This window comes from Anabas testudineus, chromosome 2, assembly GCF_900324465.2.
Source record: "Anabas testudineus chromosome 2, fAnaTes1.2, whole genome shotgun sequence".
Classification (NCBI taxonomy): Eukaryota; Metazoa; Chordata; class Actinopteri; order Anabantiformes; family Anabantidae; genus Anabas; species Anabas testudineus.
In genome coordinates, this window is record NC_046611.1 from 17085949 (window position 1) to 17107966 (window position 22018).

At 41.6% G+C, this 22018-nt stretch overlaps 3 protein-coding genes across 4 annotated transcripts; 2 read left to right on the top strand and 1 right to left on the bottom strand.

The window, feature by feature from the left end:
* Window positions 1-260: 260 nt before the first annotated feature.
* Window positions 261-7978, bottom strand: klhl15 (kelch-like family member 15). Of its 2 annotated transcripts, XM_026363053.1 has the most exons (10): window positions 7748-7783; window positions 6192-6279; window positions 4795-4903; window positions 3999-4137; window positions 3268-3456; window positions 2916-3140; window positions 2526-2687; window positions 2114-2323; window positions 1771-1961; window positions 261-1616 (listed from the first exon to the last, which is right to left on the bottom strand). In XM_026363053.1, exons 3-10 carry the CDS (start codon window positions 4812-4814, stop codon window positions 836-838), a joined length of 1917 nt encoding a protein of 638 aa, XP_026218838.1. In that variant the 5' UTR covers window positions 4815-4903; window positions 6192-6279; window positions 7748-7783; the 3' UTR covers window positions 261-835. The 2 variants fall into 2 exon arrangements, with proteins under 2 accessions (XP_026218838.1, XP_026218837.1); XM_026363052.1 differs by lacking the exon at window positions 4795-4903 and having other exon boundaries at window positions 7748-7978.
* A 1710-nt stretch (window positions 7979-9688) lies between these two features.
* eif2s3 (eukaryotic translation initiation factor 2, subunit 3 gamma) lies at window positions 9689-15843 on the top strand. Its single transcript, XM_026364051.1, has 12 exons — window positions 9689-9757; window positions 10579-10642; window positions 10750-10877; window positions 11311-11432; window positions 11560-11654; window positions 11773-11931; window positions 12391-12525; window positions 12950-13044; window positions 13217-13361; window positions 13823-13992; window positions 14122-14294; window positions 15433-15843. Exons 1-12 carry the CDS (start codon window positions 9689-9691, stop codon window positions 15494-15496), a joined length of 1419 nt encoding a protein of 472 aa, XP_026219836.1. The 3' UTR covers window positions 15497-15843.
* A 722-nt stretch (window positions 15844-16565) lies between these two features.
* On the top strand, window positions 16566-22014 carry lrrc31 (leucine rich repeat containing 31). Its single transcript, XM_026364416.1, has 10 exons — window positions 16566-16795; window positions 17602-17793; window positions 18053-18190; window positions 18395-18562; window positions 18784-18948; window positions 19671-19853; window positions 20108-20275; window positions 20362-20526; window positions 20742-20897; window positions 21037-22014. Exons 1-10 carry the CDS (start codon window positions 16783-16785, stop codon window positions 21411-21413), a joined length of 1725 nt encoding a protein of 574 aa, XP_026220201.1. The 5' UTR covers window positions 16566-16782; the 3' UTR covers window positions 21414-22014.
* The last annotated feature ends 4 nt before the right edge of the window (window positions 22015-22018 follow it).

A 22018-nucleotide genomic window follows, 5' to 3' on the forward strand; every position in this document is an offset into this window, starting at 1 on the left:
AAATCTGATTAACAATATTTAGATGTTTGTCTCTAAATATGTAAATAGGTGGACTTATAGCAATGATAATTGATACAAGTCAAATTAAATAACTAGATCCCTTTATAATGCACAAATCGGATGCTTCCAGTGCGTTTCTGCAGTAAGCCTGACTGGACAGCCTAAATACAGTAGGTGAGTAGTAGAACATGAAACTGACCACAGTCCAAACATAAACCAGCAGAATGACACCTTTTTTTTCCTCCCCACAAATATTTTTCCTTATTTTTCTGAGAACGCTAATTCTGAAAATGTTCACTGCTAACATGGGTCGTCTCACCGTGCCACACTTCACTTGGCTTCATTAAGAACAGCAAATACACTCGCTGGCCACTTCATTAGATACAACTGTACAATCTAATACAGTCCAATACAGCAGCTCTGCCGCAAATTCTACTATTACAAATTTATAAATACTCAGTTTTTGTTGAAACTGCCAGAAATAGGATGGCAAAACATTAAAAACACTTCTTGGTCTGAATAATTTACACCGAGCAGAATTATCACCTTTCTGACAGTAAAACAACTGAGAAACTATAATCTTGTAAAAGTAGAATTCATGGTAGAGCTGCTGTTTTGGATTGCATTAGATTGTACAGATGTACCTAATGAAGTGGCCAGTGAGTGTATATGGCCCAGGCCATCTCTTCCTCACCTTAGGTAAGTGCTGGTCTCTAATGTAAAAGCATCAGTAGAGTCTCCCACTTGTAAACACCTGATCTCCAAGCAGGAGACATAAGTGCTTGAACAGTGCATTTCCATTTCTATAAAAAGTTGGCTTGTTGTGGAGCAGACCTCAGCTGCAGCTTCTGACGTGCTCTAGCACATATTCTGGGAAGTGCAGACTGCAAACCTGCAGACCGTCCAGTTTGCAAGGCATCCTGGGATACTCGTCCTCCTTCCACTTGTTTTCATCAGGGTCGAAGGTGAGGATGGAGTCACTGTAGTGGCCGTTATAACACAGGCCGCCCAGCACCATTATCTGCCTGTCCAACACTGCCACCCCGTGGCCACTGCGCCCAATGGGCATGGAGGCGAGGATGGTCCACTCGTCAGTCTCTGGGTTGTAAACCTCGGTGGACGGGCAGCCCTGCGACTCGAAGGAGGCCCGCAAGATCACGCACACGCCCCCGAACACGTACAGCTTCCCGTTGTGGGAGATCATCTTGTGGAAGCAACGGGCGTAGTTCATTTTGGATTTGTTCTCCCAGCAGCTGGCGTGAGAGCCGGGCAGCAGCGGACCTCGGCCGGCACGTGCCCTGTGCGCGTCCGAACTGCCTGAGCTCCCTCCTCCTCCTCCTCCTCCTCCTCCTCCCCCACCACCGCCCGCTTCCCGCCCTGGATCGAACACACACACCTGTTTGGAGGTGGAGGAGGACGTGATACCGCCTGTGATGTACAGTTTACCATTCAGGACCGTTCCCTCGTGACCATACTTGTTTACAGGATATGGGTCCACAAACTCCCAGCGGTCCTCTGTGATGTCATATCGCTCTGTGGAGTAGAAGGTCTCGTCTCGCGTGCGGCCCGCTACAGCATAAATAAACTTGCCGATGACACCCACAGCAAACTCTGACCTGCAACAGCATGAACAAACAGTTTATATATATCAATAAAGGAATACAGAATTTAACATAATGTGACAAAACAACAAAAACAGATAAAAAATGAAGAAGCTAGGTGATGTCTGCACTGTCAGAATATGCAGCAAGAATACTGGGCTCCTCTAACCTGGGCACAGACATGTCCGCCATGCGTAGCCAGGAGTTCTGCCGAGGGTCATAGCGGTAGACCTTGGACGAGGCGTGAAACTCTCCGTCAGGCCCCAGCTCCTCTCCACCTAACAGGAAGGCAAAGTTGTTGACGATAGCCAAACAGTCCGGTCGCAACGGCACCTGAGGTCCCTCCAGCTCCCACCACACCTGAAGGATTAAAACACAGTTACTGAACCTGAGATTTTAGACTTAAACTGTATATACAGCATGATAAATAAAAAGATTTACTAAATCTAAAAATAACCATTACTCGTCTTAAAAGTGATAAAGCTCTTCCAGAGAGAAAAACAAGCAGACACCTTTGGACGCTGCAGCAGCAGGATCTTGCTGTTGACCATGCTGTGACCGATCATTCCCCTGAAGACAGCCGTCTGTGGGCGGACGGAGCGGATACGGTTGGAGCGAGTTTCCACCAGAGGCTGCTGGTTGACATCATGGAAGTAGCTGAGCGCCTGGTCTACCTCCTGCCTCAGCTGTCTGGAGTAGCGGTAAAACTCTGATGTCTTCACCTGTGAGGAGGAAGAGGAGGATAGAAGACCAGTAACCAGTAAGGGACATTATTAAAACCTGAGCTACTGTCTCTGACATTTGTTTAAATTATTTCAAATATGTCCTGATAAGTAGATTAATATGAAGCTAATTGATATTAGCTTTATACTGTCTACAGGACAGTATCACCCTCTGCTGCCTACCATATGTCTCAGTACTCACCTTCTCAAAGATGTTGGCAGGAGTCATGAGACAGAAGCGGATGGACTGCACGATGGTGTCCGTGTGCCTCCAGCGCCGCCTGTCGTGTCGCAGCCACGCCTGGACGGCTTCATACAGCTCAATTTCTGGGAAGCGACTCAGAGCATCGCTGTTCAGGTACGCCTGAAAGAGTGTTTGATTTTCTTAAACTTAAGCAAAGGTTGACTCGTGCATGTTTATTTCTAAGATCATCATAAACTAAATGTATGAGGTGCTGTCCGAGACTGGATAATAAAATGCATCCTAATTGTTAAAAGCAGTAAAATCTGTAAAATGGTAGCTGTAATGTTTAGCAGATAAGTGAAATAATTTTTCAAAGTTTGCTTTTAATGAACTGTTACTAATCAGGACCTGCAGTCTCTCGAGGCTGAGGTAGGACAGGAAGTCGGGTCGACTCATGAGAGGGACAAAGTTGTCAAGTAGGAAGTTGTCAAGCTGCTCCTGGACGCCCTCCACGCCCACGCTGAAGTCCTCCAGGAGGCGCATGACCTCGGCACAGTTCTCTAGACAGATCTTCGCCAACAGGAAGGAGCAGCAGAACTCGACCGCCTCCGTCAACTGCACGTACATGGCCGCCTGCGCCACAGGAGGAGAAGTTGTGATTGATTTGCACAAGAGTGCAGAAAACACACTATTAGCTTCAATTTACAGTCTGTCCTAAAATAAAAGTACAAAATAAGTTAGGCTATCTGTAAGATGTTACCTGCAGGATCTCTTGAACAGTGGGCATGCTGAGCTCCAGAGAGCCATAGTACATGAATCGGAGGATATGGCCAAACCCAGCAGCTGTGAGACCTTTCATGTGTATCTTGTCCTGGTCCCGCTCCCTCATGTCTGCTGTGAACATGACCCGGAAGTAGTCACTTTGAGTGGCCAGAAGCGCTTTGTGGGCCTGTAGGACAAGCAAACACAGTAGATACATTAAAATCTTTTTTTGCCTGCGCAGTCCACGCTGTTTTTCCTATAGATATCCCTGGAACTTTTCTAGAAATACAAACGCACCAGAAAATATGCTTAGTGAATTAAAATCTAAGAATATTAAGCAACTCTAAAGTAACAAAAACAAGATCTTTCCAACACAATTTCTTTGTTTTTTTCCCCAACTTTATTATTCAGAGTGATTCTTTATTAGTTAACAGTTATAATTTACTTACTGTTTGAAAGGAACAAATCCATCACAAAATACTTCCTGGTATTAATCCTGCTGTTTGAGAATCAACATAATCAACTTAACAGAAATTACTTCACAAGTTTAATTCAACTTCCACTTTATTATTCTGACTTTTACACTGGTAAGACTTCCTTCCTTTCAGTGTGTTTACACTTTCAATATTTGTAACAGAGGTCTGAGCACAAAGTCCTGGATCAGGGCTATCAAACATCATTCATTTAAAGCCATCTGCAATTGTCAAGTCTTCAGTTGTCTTTGTTTACCTGGAAGTGGTGCTCCTCTATCAACAATGTGACATCCAGGAGCAGACGCTCCTCGTACAGCGCCCGAAAGCCTGATGATACACTCCCATCGTGCACCTGTGACAGGTACACCTCCACATCCGCCCCCGACATAACACACCTGGAATCATGAAGAGGAGCAGAGAGCAGGACAAAGTGGGAGGGAGACGGGGTTAAGTGTTAAAACAGCTCTACAACGGTCAAAATACTGAAATCTGACTAATGGTCTCTAGTGTGAAACAAAGCTGGAATGAACCAGACATATCTGTTCAGTAATGAATTCAGCAAAGATGTTAGTCTCTCCAAGGAGTGGATTATGGTTGTATAAGTATTGCTGAAAACAGTAAGTCTGGGTCTGGAAGGGCATTCAATAGGACGTTCAGCATTAAAAGCTCAGCACTTTGGCTGCTGCATCCTAACAAGCTGTTACAGTTTCGCAGCTTGTCGCACCGTGTGTGATTCTGTGCTGACGCACTGGGGGAATACCCCACTCCACTGCAGCACAGTGAGGCTGATGGAAAACCAAGATAAACAAAGAAAATCATTTTAAAAAGCACACTGCACCTCATCAACCCAATATTTTTTGGCATGAAAACACACAGACACACGTAAAAAAGATAACATCAACACATCAACAATATACATATTTAATTTTTAAGAGTTTTTACACACAAGAAACGAACACAAAGACAGACGCACTCATCACACAAAATCAATTGTTCATTAAAAAGGCAACTTTAAACAAACACACACACGCACGCACACACAGCACACTCACCTCTGATTGGCCACGGGCATGTCAGAGGGGGTTGTCCGAGCCAATCAGAGGACAGTGCCCCTTGTGTCCAGTAGATGCTAACAAAGTCCCTTTTCTGAGCGTCAATCACCTGGACGACAAAGCCAACACAACCGCCACATTAAAGCATGAACGTGTGTTTTAATTTAGAAAAGAAAAGCCATACAAGAACTTATGTACGTGTTAAATATTGTTCTAACACGGCCAAAAGATGGTGGATACCTGAAAATAGACACTGAGTTTGCTTGTGTATATCAGAGGCAAATCTGTGCACTTGTATTTTTTTAAACAAAACATGGAAAGAATAATAGCTGCAGGGAAAAATCAATACAATGACATTAAGGTTATGTAATGTAATGTTGCAGTTCAGTGACTTTTTGATTATTATTGCAGTTTATCACAACATAGGTTATCAGTATAGTTCTGTCCATATTGTCTATCGGTAAGAATAAGAGCGATCTACAAGTTCACTGCTAAGATATGAAAACGCAGCTAACAGTCTTTTTTTTTTTTTTATTACCGATTAATCCGCAGAGTATTTTCTTGTTAAATCAATTTAGTAAAGAAAATGTAAGAAGCATCTGAAAATGTTTTAACACAAATATGTGAGAGCCTGGAGCGATAGGAGACGATATTTTAAATAAGTTCATAGATGACCAAGAAAAGCAGCATGTTGTTGCAAGTCTAATCTGAACAAATAGTAATATTTTTTAAGACAATCTGTCCCTGAGGCTCAGCAATTACTTCAGTGAGTACAGTGTTTTGATTACTGAGATAAATATAAGCTAAATCTATAGAAATAATTCAAGTCATAACAAGCCAGAACTTCTAAGTGAACATGACAATTTTAGCAGTAAATAAAATGGGATATGAGGCCATTAAATGTAGGACAAACAGTGTTAAATATCTAGACTTTTCTGCGTAAATACAGCAGTGAAGACAAAAGTGGGTCAAAATTGAGCCAAACAAGAAATGTAGGTACTGTAGCGCAACACATCCAGTAACACCGTACAATTACCATTCTTTTAAGAGTTCTGTTTTTATATAATAAGACAAGTTCTACCAAGCACTGGTACTGGTGACAATAGAAATGTGATGCTGCACTGACCCTGCTTGTGCACAAAGGTCGTGCTCAGCCATATAACATCAGCCACAGTGTCGTTCTACAGGACTCAGTGTGGGGACTGTGCTGCCAATGAGCTCTAACCTTAAACCACTCGTCTATCCCGCCAGTCCAAACTACAGGGGATTGAAATGAAGCAGATGGCTGGGAGGAGGGGAGAGGGGAATGATGAGTAAAAGGGATGTGGAGTTAAAGAGTGAGAGAAAGGGGGTTTGTTCAGGTTTACTCTGTTTTGCTGCAGAGTGAGAAATCGTACCTTTTGGAGCCTGGGCGAACAATCACAGGCTTTGACGGCTGAGCACTAAGGGGCCGCTCGCATTTCCTGTGTTTGTGTTTCCCTGGTTCTAACAGAAGAAACAGAAAAAGATGTTGTAGCACAAGGGAGAAGTAAAAAGGACAAGTGAGCACAACAATACCATTAAATGCCCCATTTGTGGGTTCTGAAGATACATTCAGTAGCACAGTGCAACTATCAGCTGTGAAACATTTAACAATGACAGCCTTTGACAACGAAACATCACAATTTGCTACAGACGTTTCACACAAACGTACGTACGACTTTACTGTAACAAATACAAATACAAGAATGCTATTATTTTCCATTTAAAGTTACCAAATGATTCTTTAAGGAGGGATTCATTGGCAGGATACTTTCTGGACTAAATTGGCCCAAGTTTCTACAATAACCTAAAAAAGTGTTCAGAGCGTATTAAGTGTAATTCACAACCAAATTCAAGAACTGCTTCAAAATAAATGTAAGAATTTCAAAACGGTCATTATTTTAATTGATTTTATAAATAAATTGCCAACGCTAATGTTGAGAACTACACACCACTTTTTAAAGAGTAGAACATAATTAATTGTGACCAATTTCAAATTTGTGCTGTAAACCGTCATAAATATGACAAAGAAAATGTTCTAGTGATGAATAAAAAAGTAAAGGACTCATTTGTCTTATTATAGGGACTTTGTGAAACACACAATCTGGTAAAGGTGGAGCTGATTTTAACTGTTTAATGTACAAGTGTTTAACTAAGTACAAGTACCTTTAAGTTGTACTTCAGAAAAAGCACTTAGCTGCTTTTCACCTTTGACCTAAGCAGAGTCTGAACTTCTCTTTAGTGACTGAATGAAAAATGCACGTTTGGTGGAAAATAGCTTTTTTAAATTCGTATAAATCTCCATGTAGTTTCGTATTAGGACATCTCATCTTAGGACCTGAATAGGAAAACAACAGGTTGTGCCAGAGTCTTGTCACTGTGAGATAATAACCCTCCGTGTTCCCTGTACAGCTCCACTAAATGATAATAGTTTAGTATAGTATAGTTGTTATTGTGCTCACGTTGTACTATGTGAGGAGGCAGGCAGGGTAATGCTAAAGACAGCGCTAACGTTAGCAGAGAACATGTAGTTAAACGTGTTATTTTGACACGTTTAAACACATTTACGCCGAAATGAACAAAACAGTGGCGAGTTTAAAAGCTAGTCCCAGTTACAGCCTTTAATTTTTATTAAACCAGCAGGTGGACGAGTTCCACAAACGTCAAGATTAAAGCCTAAAAACAAAGGCTACAAATAACGGTCCACATCCCACGGTGACAACCGAGGAAGGCGACGGTGTTAGCTGAGCCGTGGATCGTGTGTATGAAGTCACAGTTTGATGAATGCTGATCGTTTATCTGGAGCTAGCTACCTGACCAGCCTAAAGAACTGTCACGACTCTCAGCGGTAGTGACAGGAGCTACAAGGGGATCCGACACTGCCCGACCCGGGGAGCAGCGTTAGCTTAGCGGCTACATCCAGCCGTCTCACCTCGGCGGTGCGAATCCCCACAACCCCTCTTCGACCAGGCAGCTCTGGCGCCTTCGGACATGAAGTTGCGGGTTCGACTCCGGGATCAAGAAAGCGGACGGCAGCGGTGCGCTGCCATATTATCGTTCATCGACCACACGGAGGTTTCCCCCCGACTCGGCTCTAAATTAAACGGGTATCAAACCACAGCAGGTTACAGGCTTTGCGGACGCCATTTTCTGCACCGGCGTCATTTCCCTTTTGGGCGGAACTGAAGGGCGGAGAGAGCTGCACGTACAGTGCTGCTTCTTTATTTATTATTTTACCCTTTTAATGAACACGAAATAGCAAAAACGAATAATTAATACACAGGAGAGAGAAATGCATAAATAAATATGTTACATTTATTATAAATTTAAAATAATTTACACATGCAGTAATGTATGAAAACAATATTGTTTTCCTGTATCATCTAAAGTAAACACACAGTTATGGCAAGACAACTTTAATTACATAGCGTATTTATACACAGGCAATTTAACAGGCTTACAGGCTTTAAATTAAAATAAAAGTTATTAAAAGTCATAAGTTATGTAAAGTTAGAGCACCAATAAATCGTGTAAAATGGTACAACAATCGTGTACAGCATTGTGTCGCTCCACAGATTTTCATCCACCTCACAGCTGATGATCTACAGCTTACCAATACTCATCTGGGGTGTTTTATCCTTCCCCTGCATGCTACTGCTCTGATATCATCATGTGCAGCATTGACAGCATTAAGTAATATCATTGATCATATCTGTGATCATATACTGTCCACGTCCATGTAGAAAAGTAATTCTCAGCTGGATTTAGTAATGGAGACAATGGTGGTAGGAACTCTTTCAGCATCCTTTAATGGACTCTCACTTTCAGGGAGCAATGAGCTGTCTAAGAAACGTAGCAGAGGTTTGGATGTTTTATGGCCCATTATAGGAATACTGTATAAGTATGTGCATTGCTTTCTGAGTTCGCCTAAAATGTAAAATATGTCCATTTCAAAAATAAATTTACAATGCAGCAAAATGTACATAAGGTGAAGGAGTTTGCAGTGAAGAAACTGTATGTATGTGAAATTGATTCAAAGGTGAGGGCTTGACAGATTTTGACAACTGAATGAATTAATATGCATGTCATAATGGAAACTAAACAATAGTTCTTAAATGTTTTGGGAAGTAAGACTGTTTAATAGAGAAGCAACAAACCACTTTTGATCAAAATGTAGAGAACTGTACTCTATAATTTACTGCAAAAATTTGTTTTTTATTATTACAGGAAAAGAATGAGAAATGTTTAGCAGAACAATAAATATTGTTGTCACTATTGTTTTAAAAACTTTAAAACAATAGTTTTTAAAACAATAGTTTTAATTTGAAAATTGAGCCACAACTATAAGAAAAACTGCAGCACATCTGTAGTCTTAGAACACCCATGTCAGAACTACAAATCATATAGTAGGACTACAAAAAGTTAACAAATTACGTCACTAAACAACGACGGGCCAAACGCATGGTTTATACATGATAAGAATGTATATATTTTAAGGTGGGGAAAAGATAGTTAAGGAGTGTTCCCCTGTCAGTGATAAAGACTTGTTAGAAAATATCCAATAATGACATAAAAAATAGGATCAGCTCGTGGTAATAAAATAAACCGTATTTTACAGTAGGAATAAATTGCATCAGCCATTGAGAAAGGACCCCGGTTGCTTCAAATGTGATCAATTACGCGGATTGTTCAACAATACATATTCATACAATGCCTTCTGTACCACAACACACGAAAATTACACAAAATAACACTCCCAAAAATTGAAATTTAATTTAGTAACTGTTTATAGGAAAACTGAGTTAAAATACTGATTTTATCGTTTGATCAGGCATTCGCCAGAGCCGCCTCCTTCGTTCCTTTTTCATTCAAGATGGCGGGCGATGAGTCTGGTACAACGCTTGGTCAGCCTCACCTGTCCAAACAAGACCTTAGTACTTTGGTAAGTGTTTGTGTAAATTGTTGTTATAGCTTCGTTTCTCAATGGCGGTGGTTGTTCGTCCGTCGTGTTGCCAAAACTGTTACACAAAAGGTTGTTACACATCGTTAACGGTTACCGGCGGTGCTTCGCCACCACCCGGCACACGACACCAGGCCCGGCGGAGCCAAGAGCTAAACTAACCGCTTCACTTAAGACAAGAATAAGACTAACTCTTTGTACTAATTTCAAAGTGACATTAAAGTTTGAATGTATATCACGTATTAGAATTAATGAATCTATTCTACGTCAATCATGTCTACTAAACACTGCATGATGGCGACGTTTGGTTCATTTGGCAAGTTAAAATAAATTCTATAAAAATATAAACGGGATTTTGTAATGGTGATGCTGTTTACCATAATAGATAATAATAATTATAATAGACTTTCATCTGTTTTACATAACCAGTTAATAACCTCTTGATTGAGGGACGTCTTAATCAGCTGTGGTTTACAGGCTAACTTCCTATTTTATCATTAGTCAGTGAAGTAAATAAAAGTAGTAGTGGGAGAGAGACAACACGCTTCGTTATTTATTTTCACTTTACTAGTTTCTTTGTTTATATGTATGAATTGCAAACAATGGTAGTACTAGCTGATACTGAAAGAAACTGTGTACCAGAGTTTAGGTAGGTTTTGCATGACTGTTATTGTTGTAGCCTCCTTTGTTCCCACGCAGCTCCAGGATTAAACAAAGGAATGGGGTGCTGCTATGCTCAATGTGGAAACCAATGTGTTGTTTTTCAGTGTGTGTGATCTGTTTGTGTGCTGTTTTCCTGGCAGGATGTGTCCACTCTGACGCCTCTATCCCCAGAGATCATCAGCAGACAGGCCACTATCAATATTGGTATGAAAATCAGGCAAAACTTGATTAGATCTGCTGCGATTAAATCAAAGTTTGGGTTTGACAAATAAGGATGAGCTGTTTTGATTTCTGTCTTTTTGCTTTCTTAGGCACCATTGGTCATGTGGCCCATGGAAAGTCCACCGTAGTGAAGGCCATTTCAGGTGTGCACACTGTCAGGTTCAAGAATGAGCTCGAGAGGAACATCACTATCAAGCTAGGATATGCTAACGCTAAGGTAAGCAGAGAAACAGTCAACCTGACCTCTACTGGAATGCTTTTTTTTTTTTTCTTATATCTTACACACATTTTGTTTGTATTTTCTATGAATTATCTAAAAAAAATTCGTGCATGCATTCATAATGGATAAATTATGAATAAAAAAGGTATTTTGTCAACAGTTAATCTCCAGATACAATAAACAACATTACAAAGAAAAGTAGGTGGAAAAATGTTTAAAGGTTTGTTTTTTGTTTAATGCTCATTGTGGTACACTACAGCATAATACAGTAGGGGTTTTCTAGATTTTCACACTCCTTTGAGCCAGTATGTGTGGAAACTTACTCACATTTAGTCATTTGGCAAACGCTTTTATCCAAAGCGACTTACAAGTGGCTACAAGACTACAATTGCTAAAACTGATTGTCACATTTTCTCTGCTCCATATGTAGGTCTATAAGCTGGATGACCCCAGCTGTCCCAGGCCAGAGTGCTACAGGTCGTGTGGTAGCAGCACTCCTGATGAGTTTCCCACAGACATCCCTGGCACCAAAGGAAACTTCAAGCTGGTCAGGTAAGAATTGAGAGATAGAGGAGGATGAGGACTATGTCGAATTAATAAGACATTTTAATTAAGGATTGAGTAGATTAATCCATGTTTGGCTGTGAAATCTATAGAACCATTTTATTTTGTCCCCCAGACATGTGTCATTTGTGGACTGTCCTGGTCACGACATTTTGATGGCAACCATGTTGAACGGAGCTGCTGTCATGGATGCAGCCCTCCTGCTAATTGGTAAGCCTCTACTTGCTTAACAGCTTCAGATAAGCCAAACTTAGTTTTAACTGACGTTTTATTTAGTCCGAATGTTGTTGGAAGTCATCTGAGTCTTGTTCCTGTCTCTTTTTGCCAGCCGGAAACGAGTCGTGTCCTCAGCCCCAGACGTCAGAGCATCTAGCAGCCATAGAGATCATGAAGCTGAAGCACATCCTCATCCTGCAGAACAAGATCGACCTGGTGAAGGAGAGCCAGGCCAAAGAGCAGTACGAGCAAATCCTCGCGTTTGTACAGGGTGAGTAAGCAAGAAATATCCTTCTGGATACACATTTTTGAGGAAACTATCATACAAAATACCCTTTTTTAGAAATAATTTGCATTAACTCGTTTTGTATAACTCAGCCTTCCCTGTCTACATTTTCTGTCCTCTTTCTAGGGAGATTAAGTTTGTTACTGTAATGATTTTTTTGAGTGCAGTATTACTTAATGTAGCTTTGATGCTGTCTAAATAAAACTCAACTATCTATATGTGCTGCCCCTAAAGTTCAGCTGAAATGAAAAAGTTGAAAGTAAATAATCATTCCCCTTAAAACACGTCACCTGAAGGTTGCCTGCAAAGCTACGTGTTAATCAAGAGGGACTTTAATCTTAACTGTGTTGTCAGATTCAGTTGATATCTTCGTTTTCTTCAAGTTTTGTTTGTCTCTAAAACTTTTAACACAGTCACCTGATGCTCTGTGTAATTTACCTGCAGGCACAGTGGCAGAGGGAGCTCCCATCATTCCTATTTCAGCTCAGCTGAAGTACAACATCGAGGTGGTTTGTGAGTACATCGTCAAAAAGATCCCAGTGCCCATCAGAGACTTCATATCTGAGCCCAGACTCATTGGTAAGAAAAACTTGTGTTTTGTATGTATTTCGTTGTGAAGACCAGCATGAATTTTTTACCTTTTTGGAGTGAGGAAAGTTTACAAAGTGAGGACATTTTAGCCAGTCCTCCTTTTGGGGTTAAGACTAGGTTGTAGGGTTTTATAGTACATGTGGTAAATTAAAAATCCGTACATAGTAGATTAACATGGCCTACATGCAAGTAAGAGGCTAAGAAATGCATTATGTCAATGAGTTTCCTCACAATGACTGCTATACAAAATGTGAGTGTGAGAAAGATTATCACCAGCTTTTCATTCCTTGCAGTTTACTCTCTTATGTATATTCTGTTTTTCTTCTGGGTATTGTTTTATGAATTAATGTGTAGATAAAATTTACAGGCGTAAATGAAATTCAGAAACTATCTTCCGTCTTTTGTGTTTCAGTCATCAGATCCTTTGACGTGAACAAGCCCGGCTGTGAAGTTGATGACCTGAAAGGAGGTGTTGCAGGAGGAAGTATCCTGAAGGGTGTGCTCAAGGTGAGAGCAGACTGCATGAAGCATCAAATGCTGAAACCCACTAAAACGTCAACTAAGAAAGAATTTCTTTCTTTATAAATTTCACGTTCTTCTTCATCAAAGTTGGGACCTTCATCAGCCATTTCAGATGCACATTGTATAAATGCCCTGTGTTTCTCTGTGCAATCTCCAGGTGGGTCAGGAGATTGAGGTGCGGCCAGGTATTGTGTCCAAAGACCAGGAAGGAAAGCTGATGTGCAAACCCATCTTCTCAAAGATCGTCTCTCTGTTTGCTGAGCACAACGACCTGCAGTATGCTGCACCAGGAGGCCTTATCGGTGAGTCCAAGATCACACTTTTCAACTTCTATCTTGCTTGGTTGGCTAGCAGGAAAGTTACAGTAAATTGTTCTCACAGTGGGACGGATGCAACAGTCAGAACATGTCTCACATCCTCTAAAATGTGGTCTTTGCTGTGAGTCACTTCATGGCATCTCTGACAACCTTATTTACCTGAGATGGTGGTAACTAAGGGTAAAACAGGGATCTTTGTTTGTATAACCTCACATTGTCCCAGGGTGCATGGAGAAGGGAAATGTTCTAAGGGGCAACTCTTACACTCTGCAGGTTATTCTTAAGTTTAGACTGTGTTTTCTTGATGTACTTTAACACATTTTTTTTCTACAATGTGTGTATTGAATTTCTATTCTTGGCTCACTAAAATGTACTGGAATAAAAGGACATTGCCAACAGAACATCTGTACAATTTGTTAAGTGACACACTGTATGTTTGTGTGCAGGTGTGGGCACTAAGATCGACCCAACACTGTGTCGTGCCGATCGTATGGTTGGTCAAGTGCTGGGTGCCGTTGGAGCGCTACCAGAGATCTTCACTGAGCTGGAGATCTCCTATTTCCTCCTCAGGAGGCTGCTGGGAGTGCGCACAGAGGGAGACAAGAAGGCTGCCAAGGTGAGCTGTGCACCATGGCAAATGTAGTCTGAAATCTTCTGACACATTAGAGAAATATCTCTTCTGACCTGGAAGTCAAGATGCAAAGACTGAAATCAACTAGGTTAAAAAAAACTTTTTGTCCCGCAGGTCCAAAAGCTCTCTAAAAATGAGGTTCTGATGGTGAACATAGGCTCGTTGTCGACAGGCGGCCGTGTCAGCGCTGTAAAGGCTGATCTGGCCAAGATTGTCCTCACCAACCCTGTGTGTACAGAGGTTGGAGAGAAGATCGCTCTGAGTCGACGTGTGGAGAAGCACTGGCGGTGAGGATCACAAAGCCTGTTCTAATATTCACTTTTCTACAAGCTATGCAGTGTTGATCACCTTTCATTGTGTTTTGGAAAAGCACTTTAGCCACTCTGATTAATTATTATTCATCATTAAGGGTTGTTACCTGAGCCTCAATGATGGTGGAAATCATTACTGTAGAGAGATGTGCGTTGTTTTGTGTCAATGGGGCAATAAGATATAATGCAGAAATGCTATTTAGTTTAATTAATGGATTTATTCATTCAGAGGTTCATTAGATGTAAAAACACTGTTTTCACTAAAGGGACTATTTTAGAAATGGGGAAATGTTGTCATAGTGATATTTTCCTCTCAGGAAGTTGGTTGTGCAGAGGTGTTAATTCCTGCAGCCCAGCACCGGATTATGAATGATTAGGCTCCTTCTAAACTTTTCAAAACTCAGCATGGTGCTGTTGTTAATTACTGCAAACTTAATATGCTGTGTGATTGAGTCCTGGTTCATCTCTTTTTATCGCTACAGCCACTAGATGATGATTTAATACCTATATTTAATTATTGCTGCACTTCTTATTTGACCTATTACTGTAGGATGTAGCACCACTGCTATTTTTATTTCTTCTGACGTGGGTGAAGGCGGTTTTTATTTTGGCCTCCTTTTATAAAACTCAGAGCAAATAAATTTAGGTTTTACGTTCATGATTGTGACAAATACTAACTGGTGTTTTTTTGTGGTCCACCTGGAAAATGCTGTCTGCTCTCCAAACTGTTTTAGCAGCAACATGTAAAATATACTTCAGACAGTATTAAAATCCAGTTATAGGTATGTCGCTGCTTTGGTAAGGAGACAAGTTGTTTGTTTTATGTAAGGATATTTATTTGTCCCAGGGAAAATAACGATGGCACTTGGAATGGTAATAATTTCTGCCATGATAGAAAACTTATTACATCAACTCATCATTGGAAATTGAATTAAACGAGCACATAGGTAAACGTGAACCTGTTGGCACTTTAGTGTCTTAGTTATTCTAGCTCACTGCTCTGTCATAAGCAGTGCACTATTCACGTGCACTGCCTGTATATATTTGTCGAGGCGGTTATTTACACGTTTACCTGATGGGTTTTTTTTTTTTTCCTGTCTTCTGTTTCTTTCAGTCTGATCGGCTGGGGACAGATTAGGAGGGGCGTGACCATCACACCCACGGTGGACGACGACTGATGAGAAAAAAACAGGACGTCTCCATAAAGCTCCCGTCAACCGGACAACGACCATCACACTCTTCTTTGCTTTTATTGTTTCCTTTTTGTTTTGTTTTTTCACAAGGAGGAAGGAAAGGAACAGAACAGAACAGGACATGTCGATGGTTTAAAGACGCCTCCTCCCTCTGCGCTGCTCAGAATGTTTTTCCTGCAGGTGGAGGAGGGCAGAGGACTGTCATAACAATCCTCCAGAGAAGATTCACCTCCTCTCAGAGTGAATCAACGGGTTTATTCAGTACAGAGATGATCCTGTACTGTCCACAGATTTCAGTCACATCTAATAAAAAAACATTTGGAAGAAAAATATTTGTCGGGTGTTATTTTAAATCGCTCAACTGCAACTACTTATAAAACTCTGGTCAATTTATGATGGATTATACAGTGTAAGATATATCATATTATAGTCTGCTGTAGAAATTGATAATTTCAAGCAATACCAACAGTATGTTTTACCTGATGGAATAAAAATCTGTCAACTGACAAAATTAAGATTTTATTTAGATCTCTACTGTGAATCATTGTAGGAGTTTCAGATCTTCCAATAGTTCACTGAGAAAAGTAACAACAAACCCAGAAGTCAAAGCAAACTGAACTTTCATACATGTTCATGCAAACACAAACATAAATGCATATATAACAAAATCAAACGATAAGCAGAGTGCAGCCAGTGTGAAAACAGCAGTAAAGTGAAGTTTGTTTTTGTGACTCATAAATAAAGCTGTTACAAACAAAGCACCTCTCTACACTTAGTAACTGGAAATGGATCGAACAGGTCATTTAAAGATGCTACCTCTGGTCTTAAAGTTATCAACTTGTGTTTTTCAGGTTGGATTAGCAGATTGTAAAAGTTTAGATTTTACTCAGTGACTTATCAATAATTATAATCCACTATTAAATCCTCGTGTCAGAGTATTTCAGAGTATTATTTCTAAAGGTAGTTGTGCTGCAGTAGAGGAGCCCACTCTGAAAACAGTGATGACAGCGTTTACTCAAGGAGTTGTGCCACTTCCGGGATCATCCACCTGACGAGCACCTGATATGACGCCACACAGGTGTCAGACTGCACCGCAGCGAAGTTAAAGAGTCACTTTTTAACTGAGAGCTGCGGTTAGTTAGTGATGTTTTTACTGAGAGAGGAGTGCAGGTGATGTGAACACCTGACGTCTTCTCCCGTCCTTCGTCTGGACGACGCAGCTTCTCGTCTCTTCTCCTCGTGTGTTTCTGTTCAGCTCTTCAAACCCGATCATGGAGGCTGCAGGTAAGAAGAGCTAGAAGAAAAATGAAGAGCTTCACAGCAGCAAATGTCACGATACAAGTGTGTGTGTGTGTGTGTGTGTGTGTGTGTGTGAGCTGAGTCAATTCATAATCAGACTGTGAGGATGTAGATTCCCAGTGGGCTGCAGAGTTTAATCAACTAGTAAACTCTGATGTAATGTTATTACTGAACCACTGATCCTACATAAAGCACTTTAAAGGAGCTCCATTTATTTACCAGAGTTTAATTTCTCTGTTGTTTAAACGCCAAAATAGTTTCTGGCTAATCAAAGGTTCAATTTGTGAATAGGAGTAATTCAACTTCTTAGTAAACGACAGCAGGTTTTTAAAGTGGTTCTCTCTTTGAATCTGTCCATGAAATAAACTTAACCTGAACAGTTTAGATTTCTGCAGAGACTTTATTTATTAACAACAAACTATGTACATGTACATGATATTAACAGTTAACAAGTTCAAAAGTGTTTAAAATGTAACTGCACTGTACTAAATACTGTACTTAGTACTTCAACTTCAGTAATGAATTTGTAATGGAGTACTTTTTATGCGAGTGATGTTATTTTGATCTCTTTATTTCAGTTGTTTAATAAGAAGCTGATCTTTTCATTTATCATTCATCATTTACAGAATAACTGTTTGTTAGTCACGTCATTTAAAGGAGTTTGGCTTCATTTAATGAACCTCTTCATAATAATTAAACACTCAAAATAAGAACAGTACATTCTGTTGTATTAACTATTATTAATATGCATGACTTCTAATAATGATGCCACATATGTGTCTCATTATCAGATGGACAGCGAGGGCGGGGGGTCGGGAGCCAGAGGCGCTCCCCTCTCGATGTCATCATGAGCCAGATCCGCAGGAAACGTACGGCCTCGGACAGGAAGCCCCTGAGACGCTTCCTGTCCCAACCCTCCGAGCATTCGGGGATCCCTGAAGATGGAGAGATGGAGGCCAGGGAGGAGAGGGGAAAGAGCGAAGGTGAGGAGGAGACGTTCCACTTGTTTTCTTTATCTGTGTGTCCTCTGGGTGGAGAAGTTGAAACTTGGCCAGTGGAGGCTTGTCTGTGTTTTAAGACAGACTTTATACCGTTATAACAATGATCAGAGAACCACAGGGGCAGAGCGAGGTGTTGAAGTCGTAACTGACAGCTGTGAGGTGCAGAGACAACTGAAACACGTGAGGAACCTGACAGACGCTGTGTCGTCACGTCGTACACGTGTGTGTTTGTGTGTTGCAGCTGTTGCAGCAGACAGCGAGCGAGACATCGGCTGGGGTCGAGTGTGTGCTTTCCTGCAGAGGATGGGGAAGAAAGCTGACAGCAGGAGCCTCAGTCTGGCCCACTGTGATCTGACAGCTACAGACCTGCTGGAGCTCGGTGCAAACACACACCACACACACACACACACACACACTCTTCTTCAGCCTTATTACAGACATTTCCTCACTGAAGTGGTGAAGGGAAATTGAACTTTCTGTGTTTGGAAGCAGAAATGCAATAAATGTCAAACCTGGATATGTGATAAAGTTAGTTGAAGAGTGACGTCTGACTGACTCTACGGTTCTCCTCTGTCCTCCTCAGCGAAGCTGCTCCAGTGTCTCCCCCAGCTGGAGGAGATGGACCTGTCTTGGAACGAGCTGATTGGAGGATGTTTGAAAGCGCTGACCTCTCACCTGCCTCATGTTGGGGGGGTCAGGACACTGAGGCTCTGCAACTGTAGGCTGACCGCCGACGACATCGCTGCCATGGGTGGGCTGATGGTTCTGATTTGATGAAACTTGCAGTTTTTCAGCAGTGAGAGACGTCAGAGCCTTACAGTATGAGACAGAAAACTCTGGATCATTTATGGAAGTTATATTCGGTTTTAGGAAGATGTGAAGAAGTTACTGTGCTTCACTTCAACCAGCGTGTGTCATTTGGAAATGGTTCAACTACTAAACAGTTTTCCTTCATGCTGTGTTTCCTCACAGGTGAAGCTCTGAGCTGTCTGCCTCTGTTGGAGATCCTTGATTTGTCCTGGAACAGCAGTGTTGGTGGTGGAGTACTGCAAAGCCTGCTGGGTAAACTTCACCCAACACTGAGGGAGCTCCACCTGGTGGCGTGCCAGCTCACTGCAGCCGATGCCTCTGCACTGGGTACTCTACATTATACTGTATACACTCACAGAAATATGTATGTATAAAGTAATGAAAGTATTTAAATCTTTTACTCTAGCAAAAGTAGAACACTTGGTTTTAATTAATAGTTCTTTATTCAAAAGCTTAACACACTCTTTGTTGACAAAATGCATATTTTTTTCTAAAATAATATATTATAGGTCTGTTATTGGATTGTAATTATTGATGATATTCATCAATAACATAACATTTATTTGTTTCAGTAATATCAACAGGTCTTGTCTCCTTTCATCTCGTTGTTTTCATCTCTTTGTGGTAGTTTTTTTTTTTTTGTTTTTTTTTACCACGTTATAGTTATTTTGGTCTACTTGTTTTGGTTTTTTGGGGGTTCTTTTGCACATCTCTGTAGTAACTGTATGTGTACTCGTTTTGGTGTTTCTTTGAACTCTCTTATTCTATCATTTGTGTTTAAAATTGTTTAGCAATCTGTTTTTGTCTTAGTTTTGTTCAACCTTTACTTGTTTTTTTGTCTTTGAGGTTGTTTTTGGTGCCTTTGTGGTCATTATGTGTGTGGTCAGATGTGTTTTATCCTTGTTTTGCATCTATTTGTAGCTGTTTTATCCACTTTCCAAAAAGAAATATCGACAATATGCAGAGTCTGTGATTTAGGGGCCTCATGACACTTGGGAATCTGGGCCACTTGTCCCATTCACTAATCCCTCCGTGTTTGTGTTTCTCAGGAGAAGTGGTGGCTGCTCTCCCCAGACTCAGTGTGCTGGATGTCTCCTGTAACCCTCGGCTCACGCAAGAGCTCGATGCTGGCGGCTTTGGAAAGCTTGGCGCTGCTCTCTCTCATGCTGCCGCCCTGACCACACTTCGATTACAGGCCTGCGGTCTGACGACGCACTGCCTTCTTGCTCTCGGTAGGAGACTTCCAGTTACTATCAGCATAGTGTAGATGAGGCAGTTTATCGTGGCTGGGGTCAGATGTCCTGAAAGTGGAGGTGATAGATAAATAACACTAAATAATGTGTTCATTAGTCTGGCTCGCTTTTTCACGATCTTTACAAACCGCCAGGGCCCTTCACACCAACTCAGTCTCATATGAACTATTTGGTACATTTACATTAGATAACACCTGAAATGCATCAGAAACATTGTGGTTTATAAACTTCAGGTGGTTCGCTCCCCCGCCTTCGCTCAATGCGAGAGTTGGACCTATCCTGCAACAAAGGCCTGGCTGGAGGACTGAGAAACCTCACCCTGCACCTGCCTCACCTCACACACCTGGAGAGCCTCGACCTTCACCTGTGCTGTCTCTCGCAGGCCGACCTGGAGGCCCTGAGTGAGTCTGAGTGAATCTCAAACTTAAGATGTGATGTGTGATGATCATTAAGCACCTGTCGTGGTCACGTGACTCGCTGTCTCCAGTCCAGGTGCTCTCCTCTCTGACGGCGCTGACGCAGCTCAACGTGTCGTCCAATAAGGAGGCAGGAGGCGTCGTCCACCAGCTGGTGTCCGCGCTCCCTCTGACGCAGGTGAGGCAGCTGCCGCTCAACAGCTGCAGCCTCAATGAAGAGTCCTACACAGCTCTAGGTACACACACACACACACACACACACAGTACTGGTACTGCTGATACTACAGCTACTACTCATGTTGATACTGCTACTACTACTTGTAGCACTGATACTGTATTAGTGAACACTGTCAAAGAATAGAAAGTAAAGTGTGAATATGTGTGAAATCATAATGGGTAAAAATAATAAGACTAATTTTGAATTGAAGTGTGTGATTTTTGTGTGTTTCAGCTCTGGCAGTGCCGTTCCTCCGTAGTGTGGATGTCTCCTGGTGTAAAGTGGTTGGAGGACGTTTAGCGCTGCTGCTGGACGCTTTGCAGCCGTCGGTCATCCTGGAGCTCCGTCTCAGCAGCTGTGAGCTCAACACTGACGACCTATGGCACCTTGGTAACACACACACACACACACACACACGAGTACTTTAAGGAGCAAACATTTAGATTTGAAGGACAATTAATGAGGTGGATAGATACTTGTATTATATGTGCCAGGGATTGTAGAGTTCTTCCGTCTTTGTCTCGTGCAGCTGCAGTGTGCAGGCGGGGTTGTCTGTCCTCTCTCCGGTTGTTGGATCTCTCCTACAACGGCTCTGTGGGCGGTGACGGCTGGGCTGCTCTGTTCGCGGCAGGAGGTCTGGCCTCTCTGGAGGATGTCGACCTCAGCCTGCGACCTTCGACCTCTGCCTCCTGCTCAGCTTGGCTGCCAGCTCTGCTCTGCTCTGTGCCTCGACTACCGGCGCTCACTCGACTGGCAGCGCAGCGATGGAAGATCAGCTCCAAGGAGCGACAGCAGCTGAACCACTGCCTGAGAAAGAAGAGCGTCATGCTGGAGTGGGATCCAGACATTAAAGATGTAACACTGTCATATAAACCGAGTCCAGAGGAGAGTCAGCCTGAGGAGTAGGGACTTAACATCCTGTATGTTCTGGAGAAAGCTAGTTAAAACCATTAACACCGTTAATTTGCATTTATCGCACTAATAACTGCACTTAAACATTTATTGAGATTTAATCAGACTGAACTTTCTTTAGTGTTGCTAAATTTTATTATTAAAATAGATTTTCCAGAGCTATGTCACAGCTATAACTACAAACAAACTATTCTGTAATATTAATGATTAGAAACCTTGGTGTTGACCTCAGCAGCGTGGAGATGGAGCCTGAACATTTCAGTGGACCGATAATATGACTAACTCTTCTCCATCAGCTGAAGAAGACTGTGTGAAACAATTAAAAGCTCCAGAAAAATAACTACATGGACCTTGTGGTAAGAAGTTAGCCGTTGTTTTCAAGGCCAACAATGAACTTAAAAAAAACATAAAGCACATTTCTTTTGCTTGTAAATACTTCGTGTATTCCTTCCTCTGCATTCTTATATAGACTAAAATCAAGATATACAATATAAAACTCAGCTGTCAGGTTTTATAAATAGTGATGCGCTTGGACAGTTTCACATCAGAATGATGAATAGATGCAGATTTGAATAATAAAAAAATCTCACAGGCAGCAG

Coding starts and splice junctions, on each gene's coding strand:
- klhl15 (XM_026363052.1), bottom strand. CDS start 7,808: ATGTCCGAAGGCGCCAGAGCTGCCTGGTCGAAGAGGGGTTGTGGGGAT. Junction 3,457..3,998: donor TAGAGGAGCACCACTTCCAG/GTAAACAAAGAC, acceptor CTTGTCCTACAG/GCCCACAAAGCGCTTCTGGC. Junction 3,141..3,267: donor CTGTTCAAGAGATCCTGCAG/GTAACATCTTAC, acceptor CCTGTGGCGCAG/GCGGCCATGTACGTGCAGTT.
- eif2s3 (XM_026364051.1), top strand. CDS start 9,689: ATGGCGGGCGATGAGTCTGGTACAACGCTTGGTCAGCCTCACCTGTCC. Junction 9,758..10,578: donor AACAAGACCTTAGTACTTTG/GTAAGTGTTTGT, acceptor TTTTCCTGGCAG/GATGTGTCCACTCTGACGCC. Junction 11,433..11,559: donor GGAAACTTCAAGCTGGTCAG/GTAAGAATTGAG, acceptor TTTGTCCCCCAG/ACATGTGTCATTTGTGGACT.
- lrrc31 (XM_026364416.1), top strand. Junction 17,794..18,052: donor GGAGAGGGGAAAGAGCGAAG/GTGAGGAGGAGA, acceptor TGTGTGTTGCAG/CTGTTGCAGCAGACAGCGAG. Junction 18,949..19,670: donor AGCCGATGCCTCTGCACTGG/GTACTCTACATT, acceptor TGTGTTTCTCAG/GAGAAGTGGTGGCTGCTCTC.